We start from the raw sequence: 15,611 nt of genomic DNA on the forward strand, positions 1-15,611 counted from the left end.
CTGTTTCAGCATAACCACAACCTTTCCCTAATCTCAACCATATGTGTTAGCTGACTCACCTTCACCATACTTTAACCATACCTTTGTTTATTTCCCATAGTAATCTTTTCCTACCTAACTTAGCTCTAGTTGCCATGAGCAGATATCTCAGAAATAATGTTTAAACTACTGAAAAGATCTGAATTTAATCCTAGGTTTTGCAGAATTGTCTGACAACAGCTCTGCCACACTGTCATTCTTTATACGACCACCAGATGACGCCAAAAACAGGAATTTTCAAATCGTACAAAGTGACTTAAATTTAAAGGTATACTACACCCCAAATGATCATTTGTGTATCAGTTACTCATCCTGTATCATGTTGAATCGGTGAAGAAAACCGTTTTTGTAGCACGCCTCCACAGTGAACGAAGAATCCAAAAACAGACAGTATTTTTGATGAATTGAAGTCATAGGGGTCCAGGTTTAACAGCAGTAAAACTACATCAAACTATCTGTTTACAAACTCTCCCACAGCTTGTGCCGTATAATCCAAGTCTACTTTATTCAGTCGGTTCAGTACTTCCCAAACAGGCAGCCATGTTTTGCATAAAACTGAACTAAAAATTAAACTTAAGCCCTTTTTAGATAGGAATTGTGCAAATTTGCAGGAAAGTCCAATCAGTCTTTTTTCAGCATTGGCAGTATAAAAACAAAATCAGGGAGTGCAGCAAAATGCCGCCTACCTACTTTTGTTTATACAGAATGCTCCTTTTTAGGGTCAATGGAGGGCGTGAGCAAGTAACAAAACGTGTAGCTCAGCGTGTGACGTAAACAGTGACGCGGGAGGGAAGCTGTGGCTGGTCAGTCCTTCGGCGATTCTCTCGTAAGTCGGCCCGTCCTTCACCGTCCCCGTCATCTGACGGTCAATGGCCTCTTCGTTTGCGAGGACAAGGAGGGCGCACAATTCGTTGTCTCCCCAGTTGCTCATCTTTACAGTGTCTGTCAGGTTTGCGTTTCCCTCTTGTTACTAGCTGCTCGCTAATTCCTGCTATCAGCTGTTTCCTGTTAGTCCACCACCAGTGGGTCGCACGTGCGCCGTCATCAACAACTCCTCCCACAAGCCTTCAACAGCCCCTCCCGTGGCAGAAGGCCACCTCGGTCTGTTTAAACTAAAAGGGTTCTGCCAATATGACTACCCTACGAGGCGGAAAATTGGGCACCTCGGCTCAACTGGCCAATCCAGCTCTGTGTGTCTAAATGCTTGCAGCTTGCCGGCAAAACGGCTCAACATTCGCCGAACATCTGGCAGTGGAAAAGGGGCTTTAGCCTATGCCTTCTTCAAAGCTAGAATTCATTATCAAAAATAGCCATTTTACCTCACTGAATATGGGTGTAGTGGGTCTACCCCTGCCTCAATTCCTTTGTGTTTTTGTGTGACTTTGGTGAATCCAAACTACCCCTTTAAAACACTGAAGTAGGTGGTAGCAGTAGAGCAGTAGCACCTGTGTTCACCAAGGTAAAGTGACGTCAGTGGAGTCTGGCTTTGAAGAGAGCATAGATAAGTTTAACTTTAAGTCGCAGTCACCAGTGACTTCACTTCATCAAGAATTTTCTGTTTTTGGATTCTTCATTCACTATGAGCATGAAAGAAAAGTTTTGTGAATTCAACATAACACAGGGTAAATAACTGACTTTCAAATGATAATTTGAGGTGTGAAGTATTCCTTTAAAGGATCTGCAACATGACTGTGTTTAAAACTATGTGGATGATGCCAAACCTGACTTGATAAGCTTCCTGTGACGAAAGCCAAAAACAGTAGCAGCTCTGCCAAAAATGAGGCATTTGCCGTTGAAGTGTCTGGACATGTGTCTGTGTGGATTTGGCCAGGGATACTAACACACAGCACCAGCTAATTAAAAAAAAGAAAAGATATTTATTAACTCCTCAGGTCTACACTGAGATCATCCCAAGGGGCACTAATAGCACCAGGATTTTAATGGCATTTGATGCACCTGTAATCATTCTGGTGAATGTCATTTGTATGACATCGAAATTTCATTTTGGTGGCACATCACCATGAATGAAAGGACGCCTGAAGTGGCTCCGCTTAAAAGGTACTTCAAAGATTGCAATTATTATATAAGAAATACACGACTAATGAAGCCAGTTGCTCGAATGAAGATTTATCAAAGGATGAAACGAGGGCTTTTAATGATGCAGTGTTTTTAGAGTTTTCATAAGCATTTCCAGCCTCGAGCAGGCACACGTTTTGTAATCCTCCTCAGTGCAAGGAGGTTTAAACTCATTAGTCATGGTTGCTTTGTTTAAACCCATCACTCTGCTGAAATGGCAAAAGATTAGGTCATTTAGAGATGTGCTTCCTTGAGAGACTTTGTGGGAGGCAAATTAAAAAAGAAACGCCTTTCGGGGGTTTTCACAGAACTTCCCGTTAAACCCAACGGCATGACTGAGATGTTGCCATTGATTGCTCAAAACACACAGACAGAGCTTTTGACAGAGCTGCAGCACGTTGCACAGAGCAGACTCCTGCTCTCTCCTGATAACATGCACTGAAATAACTTAACCTTTAATGCAATTAACTTTGTCTACAGGCTACAGCACAACAAAGTAGGGACAACAAGCACAACTAAAACAGACAAAATAAACCATTCAACAACCTTGCCTTATGATAAAGCACAAATATCAAGGAAAATGACCAATTAAAGCTGCAAAAATCTACATAATCAGGCAGATGAAACATTCTAGCTCTGACATGCTGTGATGTGGTATGGCACCATGTGGCGGATGGAACAAAACTAACTCGCAGCCATGGCAGCAGAAACAAATGCAGCTGCTGCGCCTGGTGGAGCTGTCCCTCCTGGTGTTATATCAAAGTCTGTTCCCCTGTTGAATAGCGTTCCCCTCCTGTTAATGCATAGCACTCCCCACAGTGGTCAGGGTTTGGTTCACCTTTGGTCGGGGTAAACATACATCAACAGGGAAACACTCTGAAACACCTGCTCCCTCAGGGCCAGGACACATGCTGCGTCTTCATCTGCTTGGATAATAGAATGTGGGGCACTGGTTGCTACTATTGTGCCAAATCTGTGCAACCTTTACAGGGCGTGGAGGAAGGTTGCGATCATAACTAGCAGTATATCATAGCCTGCTTATCAGAAATCCCAATTTTGGAGCTGATCTTCTTTGAGGTGCTGTTGTGTGTCTTATATTTAAAGTATTGTTACCCAGGAGACCGGTGTCCTCCTGGTTGAATATAAAGCCAAATTCTGTTCATTTTCCTACACCCAAGTTAGTTAGTTAGTTAGTTAGTTAGTTTTTATTTCCAAGTGTCATACACCAAAGTGGCCCAGCCCTCATGGGCTTACAAGACACTTAAACTGACATAAAGGAGCCGTACAACATAAACAAAAGGAAAGTACAGCTTTTTTACAGTACATGCTTTCATATATGCATCCACACACCTACACACATATACATATACATATATACATACATATATATACCCATGGACATTCTTACCTACATACATATTAATGTTAGGTGGTAATAGTGTTTCACACATATAGTGTACTCCTACGCTGCTTGTATGCATTTTGGATGAACTTAGCTACTAGGAATACTTTTTCTGAAAATAAATACTGGAGTCTGCCTTCATCAGACATTGAAAACAAATCCGGTCCATCTTAAATAGATATAGTTTACAGAAAAGCCTTTGCCTATGATTGTGATACAAAGGACAGTAAAACAAAAAATGAAATTCATTTTCAATCTCTCCCAGATCACACAAACAACACTTTCGGTCTTCCTCAGGGATCAAATGGAAACGTCCAGTTTCTAGAGCCAGAGGCAGAATACCACACCTCAGCTGGGTACAAACTGACCTCTGAGCTCTGGATAGGTTGAGGGTGACATAGTGCTCCCAACATGTGCTTTTGTTGGCTAAATGTAACCACGTCCATCTGTGGTGTGAAAACAAATAAAATAAATGTATTTTCAAAAGAAGATTATGCATGTAACAGGCTGAACTTGACACAGTGTCCCAGAATGTCACCAACCAACACACCCAGGGTAGCTTGCACGTCATATGTCGACATTGAAAGTCCATGACCAAACACTGATATGTGATGAGGTCGGAGTGAGAATGTGTTGCCATTTCGTATCATGCCTGGCTCAGTGGGTCATGTCATATCAGATATGGAATTAATCTGCAGATGCTTTGGTTCAAAATACAACCAAACTTCTCTAATGAGCCATGAAGAAGGTAAAACTCTGGCCTGTTACCAGACAGTACTCCTTGTTGTTTTTACCTGAGCCAAATTGTAGAAAAACGTGCGACCCTCAGAGGAACGAGGAGTCAGCAGTCAGTCAATAAAAAAGGTTTTTCCTACAATTGTGAGTCACTGCGACCATGAGAAATCCTTAAGCATACACTCAGAAATGTGCACACAAAATATTAGGCAGATTGGTCCAGTAGTATGCGAGATCAGCTGCAGACCAACCCAGTCTCAATCTGAATGTGACAAGGTCGGAGTGAGAATGTGTTGTGCAGACTCACACACACACACACACACACACACACACACATATGTATGTACACACATGACCAAATGCACCCAGTAGCGTCAGGGGGAAACGCAACGGGACAAGGACAAAAGTTAAGGTGGTGAAAGTCCGACTGCGGCGGGTGGGAGTGGTCCAACAAAACCAGCTTTCACCCGAGAGAATGGTGTTCACGTCCTGTAAGATTCTGAAGCCAAAGCCTGTTCTTTTTTCCTTGTTGCCTATATCCAACCATGTCTGTTTGTTGTTGAAAGAAAAAAAAAACATCAATCGGCAGCGTTGTACCAAAGTAGTGCGTTTATTCTGAACGAGACTGTAGTAAACAGTAAATATCCCCTGCAAACAGAGGTCTATTTTGAAAGAAGACAATGCATGCAACAGGCAGAACTTGACACGTTGTCCCAGAACATCAATAACCAACGCACCCAGGGTACCTTGCACGTCAATGTCAATATGTGACGTGGTTGGAGTGAGAATATGTTTACATAGTGTACCACAGTAACAGTTCACACGTTCACACAGTTACTAGGGACAGAGGAGGAAACAAACCAGGCAACTGCCTGACTGAGAAACAAGCTGTTCCTAAATAACTCTTAAGTAAAGGAAAATATAATTTATGGTAATGAACCTTACATCACGCTGCTTTTTAACCAGCTGTGTCTCGCTGGTTCTTAGAAATCTGTCAGTCTGCTCACTTACCTTTAATGAATCATTCCAAAGTCTTTATTCTGTACACAGCTTGCATTGCCTCCTTAATTAAGTGGTGAGTCATCCAAAATGCAATTATGCATAATGTACAGTGCTGTTATTCAATATGGATTTGAGAGAATTGGTAAAAGTGGGAGGGTTGACAGAAGTGGGCAGTCCCTCTGGTGGGCTGTAATTGGCAGGTTGGGTTTGGGCACTTGTGTTTTATTTAATTATTAATTATATAATTATTAATTATGTATTATTATAATGAAAAGTTATTATGATGATTGTTTTAAAAATGTTGAAAATATGTTTTTAGGGGAAAAAATGAAGCTGCATTGGGGAAATATGACTATTTTGCCTCATTTGTCCAAATACAATCTGCATTTTTGTGTCATTTTTGTGATTCCTGTGCGTAAATATGGAAAATATTTACATGCGCTTACTTATATTTCACATACCCAAGGTTTAGTTTAGAGAGTATTATTTAACACAAAATAGACCCTCCTCATAATTATCAACTGCCTTGGAAACACCTCCTCCTGTCTTGGAGGAAACCACCATCTTCGCCCCCAACATCACACTGACTGGTTAAGATGAGCAGTGTAATCTCAGTATCACAGGCAGTGAGTGAGCCGACAGTATAGAGGATGCTGGCTGACGGTGATGCGCACCAAACGGCTGCTGGCTGCTTCGCTCTCAGGACTTACATGAAGATTGATGGGGCGTTTGCGTAACGGCAAAGCGATGGCTTCTCCCGCTCTTTACCAGCTTTTTGGCTCGTGGTTGTATTGCGGAAGACCGACGTAACACCTAAAGGAATTGTTTGCGGAATTCCCAAAAAAAATTAACAGGCTGCAGACTTGTTTTCAACAACATCAGGGAGGCTTGACGCTTGATCGCTTGGAGATTGTGGTTTGTAAACTTTATGGCTTTATGGTGACGGTTTGCATTTATAAAGCGTATTTTTGGGTTGATTTTAATTGTTTTTTGCTGTTAAGGTGCAAAAAAATCGTTTTGAAATGTCCGACTTCCACAACCGGAGCCAAACCAGCGCACGTCGCAGTGACTACGTGTGGCAGTATGAATATTACGACGATGAGGAGCCCGTGTCGTTTGAGGGACTCAAAGCGCACAGATGTAAGCAGTACAAGTCTATGCATCACTGAGTCAATGTCCCCATTGCTCCCACTGCTTTTTACCGTGCGTGCGCGCTTGTGTTTCAGAGCGCGCGCGTGTCTGTGTGTGTGTGTGTGTGTGTGTGTTTGTGCATGCAATAGCTGTGCCAACAAACAGGGTTACTCACCTTTACGGCTGTTAATTAATACTGACTCATTACCCACTCCCAGCCTTATCTTTACCGCTTCAGCTGGAGGGCGACATGCACGCGCTACCTGCCTCCCAATAAACAAATCACCTGGCAGCAATATTTCATGCAGCACGCTGGCGTTTAATACTCCAGTGGTAATGATTAAACCACTTACAGAGACAAAAAACAATCTCCATCAGGATAAAGGCAATTTGACAACATGCTGATATCCAATTTGAGAAGCACTGAATGCTCACTTTAACAGACTAATTGAGGATATGAGGGCCCCTGGGAGAAAATAGGCTCCCAAGTGCAGAGGGGAGGAGCAGACAGATATGGGCTCAATCATTCAATTATGTGCCATAATAAGATTCTTTCTTCTTTGACATTTCAGACTCCATCGTCATCGGCTTCTGGGTCGGACTTGCTGTGTTTGTCATTTTCATGTTCTTTGTTCTCACGCTGCTCACAAAGACAGGAGCGCCACATCAAGAGTGAGTACGATTTCCATTCATGTTCACATCTGGCCCCCGATGGGTGGTTTCAGCACCAGGGGGAGGCCGGGGCGGCTTTTATGTCTGACGGTGGACTTGTGATGTGTGCAGAGGGAGACAGGGCTGTAATGAGCTTTAGGGAGGCATTTGGCAGGAAGTTGTGAGGCATTTTAATATAGGTTGCCAATGTTATCGAGCTGTCGTGGAACATTTACATTTGACTCAGAGGTGAGGTTCATATAGCCGAAGGCATATTGCTGTCTGAAGTGAAGATCAGCTGTCGGAAGTTGAGAGAAATCATTTATATTAAGGTCAGACTGAGAAAAGCACAGAGGTTAGGCCCAGATGAAATAGGAAATTTACTGACTGGTACGCTGTATGTGTTTTCCCCTGCTTTGTTTTTACAGAAAAGGCTGCTGGGAGTATTTTTAGTATTAATATCCACACACACACACACAAAAAGAGAGAAATAGGACAAGAAATCTATAAGAGTTCAGCTACAGGTTCACTCAGGCCAAAAATGACAATAAAAGCCCCTCATATTTCCAAAGCATTTTCCTGCTCCAACCTCATCTCACTCCTGCAATCTTTCTTTTCTTAACAGAAATCCAGACTCTGCTGAAAAGCGCCATCGACCAGGCAGCTGTCTGGTAGACATCGGCAGCCCCCAGGACGAAAATGACAAAGCCTTTTCTCGCCCTCTGCTAGCCGAGTCCCGCTCTTATTTTCATTTCTACATCAACGAGGAAGATCAGGGTCAGGGGAAGCAAAAACCAGGGGACGAGAGGGTCGGAAAGCACAGCGGGGCTCGTGGCCAGCAGGGGACCAGAGGTGTCAGCTCGTCTGGGATGATGGACGAGATGGAAGAGGACGCCGAAGAAGCTCGGGGACACCAACCTCTCAAGGGACTAATAGATGAGGGTAAGACCGACAGAGAATGTGCCTTCTTTTCCCACTTCAACATCCCTAACTTTGTGAACTTGGAGCACAGTTCGACACTTGGAGAGGATGATCTGCTGTATGAGCCGTCCGCCATCCTGGAGCGCAAGTCTCACTCTCAGGATGATCACTGTGACATCCGCTAAGGCTGTTTCCACAAAAGGCATGGACATAGTGTCAGTGTATTTGCTTTCCGTTCACATGGCCATTTGTGATCCGAAACACACACATCTGCCGCACAGCTATATATTTTTTGCCTTAAAAGAATCTCTGCTTGGAGCTTTTAGCCTTTTCAGTGAGCCTACATTCAGATCAACAAACAAGGGTACAGGACACGACCCAAAACTCCATATTCAGTGTGACTCACAGTTATAAGATGGCCTTTCTCCCTGAAGATAAAATAGCCTCACAAATTTTCCCTTTTACTTCGAATATCAGGCTCCTCTCTGAAGTGGATATGGCCGTATTGTACCTGGAGTAGATGCCGTTCCACACAGTGAAATGAGAGGACGAAGGCTCACCAGGGAGAGATGCTTTGTGCAATTCATTCAGCTGTTACTGCTGTCCTGCTTTCTTGTGCAATTCTGGACAATGGACATTATCTCTCCAACGGGGCATAAGTCCCAGTTGGTCAACATTCTGCATTAAAGGCATGGAATTCATTTTTTTGTTTGTTTTAAAATGAAGTGCCCTCTGTTAAGGTGAAGTGTACTTTGACCTTGTGATTAGTAGCACAAAATCAAACATATCATTGTTCTAATACAAGGAAGATAACCTGAGAGCTTGGATGACAGTTAGCCGTGTTTCCGTGAACAAAGGTTTTATGCTCGCTGGAGTTGGTTTTTGCCTTTGCCTTTGGTGCGCCGAATAAGTTCTGATGAAGCGGCAAATTTCGAGGCTGAAAAAATAAAGCCAACGTGAAAGTGGCAAAAAACTGCAGTTCCTTGAATGGCCACTTGAGGCTGGCTCGGTACACAAGTCAATCACCTCAAACCCGAACTTAACAGCAGAAACAAACATGTTTACAGCCTGTTACAAAACAGTTACGCATATTTAAGGGCAGGGCAGCTTTTAGTGACTGCGAGGCATCACCACAGGGGCCGACTTGCTTGTAGGCTTGTTCACACGTCGTTGCAGACTATCTGCCGACTCACCTCCGATCCAAGGTGGCTCTCAAGATCCTCTGCGACTTCAAAACTGGGGTGAAAATCGTGTAATGTGAACTAGGCTTAACTCACAAAACTGATCACCTGTTCGCACTTCATTAATTCGTCTTCATCTCAAGACCCCGTGTCCACCAAAGCGTTTTTTTCCAAACTGAAAGTGCTAGGCGCTCCTCAGGAAATACCAAGCTGGGAGTGTTTGAGAGCACTTTTGCCTTGCAGCATTTTTTTAAGCTGAGACGCTTTGGTTGCGTCTGAGAGCTGTGATACAGAATATCCATGGAAGTAAACATGTCTATACAAGGTAGAGTACTTTCTCTGGACAAGGAGAAGGCTGAAGCATTCAGGTAGAAAGGACAGACAGGTCTGTGTGGGTTCATGAGAGAAAACATATAATTATATATGTATATATATATATATATATATAGTGAGAGAGAGAGAGAGAGAGAGTATATAAACATATATTGTGTCTATTGTTGTTGATCAGCACTTGTACATGTAAGATGTGATGGTTTGTCTTTGGGTATCTGTCTCTGGGTGTCTCTGAACTTTCGCTAAGCCCCGCCCCTTTGTGATGGTCCATCAAGTGGTCGGAGTAAGCATGGAGCCCACACTGTAACTAACTGCACTCCCTGAAGAAATATTATCATAATTTTGGAAAAATGAAAGAGTGATTCCAGAGAGAAGCAGACAGAGGGGTCTACAGTCTGTGTTTGAAGGATATATCCAGGATGTCAAACTGACTCAGCAGCAACAACAGGTTAAAAAGACAAAGATAGTTAGAAGCTAAAGCCGAACTATAGGCTACAGATCACAGTGTAAAAGTGAACCACCACATCACTGCTGATCGCCACACAAGACAATGAAAATAAAGGGAAACTTTGCTGATACTGAACCAGCTGTGTGGCATCACAGTGTGTGCAGATGAACGGTGTTCACTGGTTCCTGTACAGCAGGGTCGGTCTTTGTTTCACTGTTATAATCATTAAAAAGCAAAAGCAGCATGTGTATACATTCAGTAGGCTATATCTTCAGTAGCTAGCTAGCTAACCCTACACTTTCCAGGGTTTGATTTTGGTTTTGGAACAGGAAAGAAACATATATCTTTTTCCAACCTCTCCAGGTAACGAGTATCATTAATACACGACGTGCCCCAGGCACAACATTTAGCTCCAAATCCACAAAACCTGCCTGAAAATGAAGGAAATCTGAAACGACTGCATTAGAGTCAATGGAGCACAGCTGTGTTGTTGTCGGACCCTGGTCTGGGCCAGCCTGATGCTACGCTATGGTTTGCCAGTCTGCGTCTGGGGGTGGGACTTAATGAAGGGTCAATTGTTTGACCAAGAAGCAGTGAAGAAATTATGGCGCAAACTGTGGGACACATACATCCACAACTTATCTAAGCCAAATGTGAAATGTTTGTTCAAAATTCACCTGACAGTTGGATGGAAACACGGCTAGTGTGATGTGATACTTCTGCAGACTGATCTCTTGAATTAGAAATGATTTTTGATTGTCCAAATAAAGACTAAATGGTTTTGGTAATGTGTGGTGTAGCATTTCTTGGCATTACACATTGTGAAATACGACACAGATTTACAGTTTCATCAAGTCGAGTCAAGTCAAGGCAGAAGTGATTGTAGCTGCTCTAATAAATATTTTGATCAACTTAAATTGAGCATTAAATGTCTTGTAGTCATTTGTTTTGGTTCTAAGACCTCTATTAAAACTCTGTACACTATATTACCTCTCTCAGTGACGGCTTACCGGCTTTGTCAGAAAGTGCCAGGAAGTGTGCTAATCATAGTTAGGAACATGCTGGCTTATTAACATTAATTTTAGCTTGGCTCATTATTAGCTGGTAACTAGCTTCTAGGTCCAAACTGGTGAGGCGTTCGGGTGCCGTTCACAACAATAGCTTTATTATTTATCTTCACCACAAAACAGCAAACACGGCCTTCTCATGAGGTCACCATGACACACCAAGAGCTGCTTCCCCACACATGCACACTGAAGTACATGTCACACCCTCACAGGTCACCCAAAGGGCCAGCGCCTTTAAAAGGGTAAAGGGTGAGCCGGTAAAAACTACCTGCCCTGCACCAGATGGCACACAGAAAAATAAAGACTAGCTGGAGAACATGGTGGAAGATTTAGCAAATACAGAGCCACATATCTCCCTCAGGAATTGAGAGTGAATATTGGACTTGTGTTTGCCAAGTGGCCAGAGACACAACTCCAGATAAATGCTGATGTTGCTCCGTATCTACTGGATGTGTGCAGACATTTGTCTTATCAGCTATAAGTTGACAGAGTAATATATCAAAGCTTGCCAGCTGCCCCCCCCTCAGTGAGCACAATACTATTAGTGTAGGTTTAATTTAAGAAATGTCTTTGGAGTCTTCTGGTGACAGCGAAGCAAAAATATTTTTCACTGATATAAACACTTGTGCAAAGGATCAAATTAAAGTGAAGTTTGGTGATTTTGAAAAGGTGTTGGTAGTATTTCCAACGTCCTGCGAGGTTTGACAAAAGAAATGAATCATAAGACTTACAAACACTCAGCGAGCACCGCTGCACTCCGGTCTGGATCTTAATTCATGTGGAAATCTTCTTTGCAGTCAAAACAAATTAAATTACTCTGAGCTATGTCGGGTGATGATTATGCAAAGGAACATTGCTAGCCATTATTGTCACTCACCAGCAAATGCCCGAGCTACGTACATTCAGCTGACGGAGGGGATGTGCCGGGACTGCCAGAGAGTCTATCAACATTAACTCGACACTGACTCCACCAAATCAGTCTTTTGCCCATTAATTAATTCTTTTCAGGACATGGCAGGGAAAATAAATGTTCAAGCACTTAGTCTTCTGTCCTCTGACATAACTGGTGTTCATTAAAAGGCAGGCAGGTGGAACCAGGCGGCAATCGGAAATGCAATTAGTTAATTTTCCGAGAACTGTTTGCAGGGGAGGCTTTTGCATTTTGGTCAGTGTTCTTTTTTTCTGTAAACATGTCCACCAGCAGGGAATTCATTATGATAGTGAATTATGTTAGACACACATAAGCAGCAATTAATTATTTCCTCACCAATGAAATATGAGCTGCCATAGGGAAATGCTGCTCGAGATCAGTTATAAAACTCACATGGTATATGCCAAATTTTCTTTCCCCCTTATTTTGTCTTTCTGCTCACTAACTGCAGAACACCATTTGGAAGAAATATCCCTGCATTTGTGCCTGTGCCGCAGAGCTGAGGACAATGGCTACGAGCATCATTAATCCAAAGTGTCAGTCAGGGCGCACTTAGCTCTGAATTAGGGGCAGCAAAGTTCAGGCAGTTGAGAGTAGTGTGGGCAGACAGCAGGTGGAGTGCCTGAGGTTATGTAATGTAAACATGAACAAATGCAAATGCTCATCATGGAACAGACTTTGTGACTCAAAGTGAGAAGTTTAAAGTGATATTTTGGTGATTTTCAACCAGCTTTGTATCATAATAATGTGTGAAGTGAGGGTAAATGAACTGCGGTAAACTTTCCCTCAGCTTACCAGTGCCCGGATCTCCTGAGACATGTTTGGCTGTAGACACATTCTGTTTGTATCGTACACAACACGCCCCTACAAACCGCGCCCACCTTGGTACAAGGCAAACCCATCAACACAACGGTTATCTGTACCCTGCTACAATGGGACGTTGTTATTAACAAACGGGGCTAATGATCCACTTTATGATTCATTATGAAGGCGTGATTTATCTTAACCTCCTGAGACTGGAACTTTTGTTTGGTGTGCATTTTCAATTTCCTAGCTATTAGGGATTATTAACACAATAACAGGGATTAGTAGGACATTGTCAATGATAATTAAGTCCCATTGTCCTCAAATGAGATGATAAATATGCCCCAATGTCCTCAGACAAGACTACATCCCAGTGTCCTCAAACCAGACAGTAATGTCTTCAACGTTATCAAACGAGACAATAATAAAGTCCCAATTTCCTCAAATGAGATGACAATCAAGTCAAAATGTCCTCAAATGACACGATAATAAAGCCTTAATGTCCTCAAACGAGACTACACCCCAATGTCCTTAAACAAGACTAATAACGAAGAAAGAATAATAAAGACAACGATAACGCCCCAATGTCCTCAAATGAGACAATAATAAAGTTCAATGTCCTCAAACGAGACAATTATAAAGTCCTAATATTCTAAAATTAGACAACAATGAAGTCCCAATGTCCTCAAACAAGACAATAGTAAAGTGCCAGCGTCCTCAAATGAGACGACAATAACGTCCCAATGTCCTAAAACGAGACACTAATCAAGTTCAATATCCTCAAACAAGACAATTATGAAGTCCCAATGTCCTCAGACGAGACAATAATTAAGTCCCAATGTCCTCAAACGAGACAATGATAAAGTTCCAATGTTCTAAAATTAGACAACAATGAAGTCCCAATGTCCGCAAACGAGATTACATCCCAGTGTCCTTAAACAAGACAGTAGTAAAGTGCCAGCGTCCTCAAATGAGACGACAGTAACGTCCCAATGTCCTAAAACGAGACACTAATAAAGTTCAATGTCCTCAAACAATACACGTACCACAATCCAATACCACATTCCTCATTGCTCTCTCATTAACAGCTTGTTACTGCTCCTAAAAGTTGTCAAATGTGTTGCCATATCAGACTGCAAAACTTTATTAATCATGAATAAACAAATTCAACATGAAATTTGATCAGGTTTGTACCTTGTCCACCTTTGTGTCAGGGTCGGCTGCACACTGGCTTGGCAGAAATGGCTGCCATCTTGTTTTAACATGAATTAGTGTATTGTGCTCTTACTACCATTAGATGGCATAAAAGAGTGTCCATGAATGAGGACAACAGGTCTAAGTTAAGCAGAATGAAGTATAAGTTCAAGCAAACCCAAAATGTGATGTCCTCACATGATGACACAGGGTCTCAAGAGATAAGAAGTGCAAGATGGAACCCTTACCCTAACCTTAAGTGCCTCCCTTTTACCTTAATACTACATAGCTAGCTAAATGCTAACTCAGCATTAGGGCTGCTCCAGGTGCAGCTATACCTACTCACATACTCCCGCTCCTCTCCCAGCTGCAAATCATGGATGTATAAAGAGACGTGGATACAGAGCTGGAGGCAGGACCCCTTTCATTCCAATGAAAGTTGCTCAGTGGTGCATAAAATCTACCTGTGCTGCTCATGGAGCAAGCACACTAGATACTTCCGCCACTAGCCGGCTACTTCCAGCTTAGCGCTCTGCTAACTTGAATGGGGATAAAATGATTTAATCTTGTAGCTCTTTCAGACTTTCATGTTATCAGTGTTATCAGTCCAAATGGAATAAAACCTGATAGTAAAATGAATCATTTCATGGAGGTTTCACGCTCCAAAAAATGTATCCACTGGTTTACAGGCATCTTTTTTGCCATGTAAGTCTATGAGGATTTGTTTTTTTGGGCCTAGTGGCATCAAGTAATGGTCTCTGGAGTTGTGATTACACCATTTAGCCAAAACGAAAATTGGCTAAAAAGCCTGGTGCACTTCCTGGGGGCCTGCCCTAAATTCACATTACATCACCCACCAACGGGAGCGTTTTTTCGGTGTGGCGCTGTAGTTTTAAGTTTTCTACCTCTTGAGGAAAAGCTAATGCCACAGCCCTTTTTCCTCTGTATTCTCTGCTCATATGGCACCAATTCCAAAGGTATTTGCCTCTCCCTTCTGCAAAGACAGCCCTAATTTGTGAAAAGACCATCTTTCCAGCAGGAAAATACTTCTTCAGGCTTCTTTCTCTGGTGAGTCTGGTACCCTCAAACAAGCTGAAAGACAATTATTATGTGTGGGAGAGCACACATAACACACACGGTACATTAACAGCTGTTTTCACCACATGCAATTCTCTAACTTCAGAGCAGCAACTTCAAACTAATATAATTTAAACGTAATTGACGATGGTTACTGTGGTGATGTAGGACTAAGTGGCTTGGCGATGAAGGAGGGAACAGCAGTGAATCACATGCTCATTTATCCTCTGAATGAGGGGGTGTTTGGTTAAACTGTGTCCACTGTGCAGTCCCAGAGACAAGAGAGATGACAGCTTTTTTGTTTTGCATGGGAAGCTCTGTGTACATCTCCATCTGTCTGCTGCTTTTGCAAACTATGTGCGTGATTCTCAGTCTAGCTCTCTGCTGTAACGTGGCCTCACATAACTTTATTCACACCCAGTTTGCAGCTCCTGTCGGGCCTTTAGGACAACACTCGCGGGAGTGACTTGCTGTTGACTCCAGGCTCCACATGCCATGGCAGCAGTTCAGCTCTGAACAACCGTTTCCAATTCTACTTCTCACTGGTGGTGCATGTGGGGGGGCTGGCCTCCAAGTGTGTAGTGAGCATCAACAACCAGGGGAGGGGGCAATGGAGTTA

General features: G+C 42.7%; 1 protein-coding gene across 1 annotated transcript; it reads left to right on the plus strand.

Moving 5' to 3' along the window:
* Nucleotides 1-5,820: 5,820 nt before the first annotated feature.
* On the plus strand, nucleotides 5,821-10,679 carry LOC125896981 (melanocortin-2 receptor accessory protein 2A-like). Its single transcript, XM_049589986.1, has 4 exons — nucleotides 5,821-6,169; nucleotides 6,256-6,394; nucleotides 6,958-7,057; nucleotides 7,662-10,679. Exons 2-4 carry the CDS (start codon nucleotides 6,277-6,279, stop codon nucleotides 8,140-8,142), a joined length of 699 nt encoding a protein of 232 aa, XP_049445943.1. The 5' UTR covers nucleotides 5,821-6,169; nucleotides 6,256-6,276; the 3' UTR covers nucleotides 8,143-10,679.
* The last annotated feature ends 4,932 nt before the right edge of the window (nucleotides 10,680-15,611 follow it).

This window comes from Epinephelus fuscoguttatus, linkage group LG11 (genome assembly GCF_011397635.1).
Source record: "Epinephelus fuscoguttatus linkage group LG11, E.fuscoguttatus.final_Chr_v1".
In the NCBI taxonomy this organism is placed as follows: domain Eukaryota; kingdom Metazoa; phylum Chordata; class Actinopteri; order Perciformes; family Serranidae; genus Epinephelus; species Epinephelus fuscoguttatus.

Excerpts from the sequence above, each read along its gene's own strand:
- LOC125896981 (XM_049589986.1), top strand. The coding sequence starts at position 6,277 with ATGTCCGACTTCCACAACCGGAGCCAAACCAGCGCACGTCGCAGTGAC. Across the intron at positions 6,395-6,957 it reads GGGACTCAAAGCGCACAGAT|ACTCCATCGTCATCGGCTTC; the intron begins GTAAGCAGTACA and ends TTGACATTTCAG. Across the intron at positions 7,058-7,661 it reads ACAGGAGCGCCACATCAAGA|AAATCCAGACTCTGCTGAAA; the intron begins GTGAGTACGATT and ends TTTTCTTAACAG.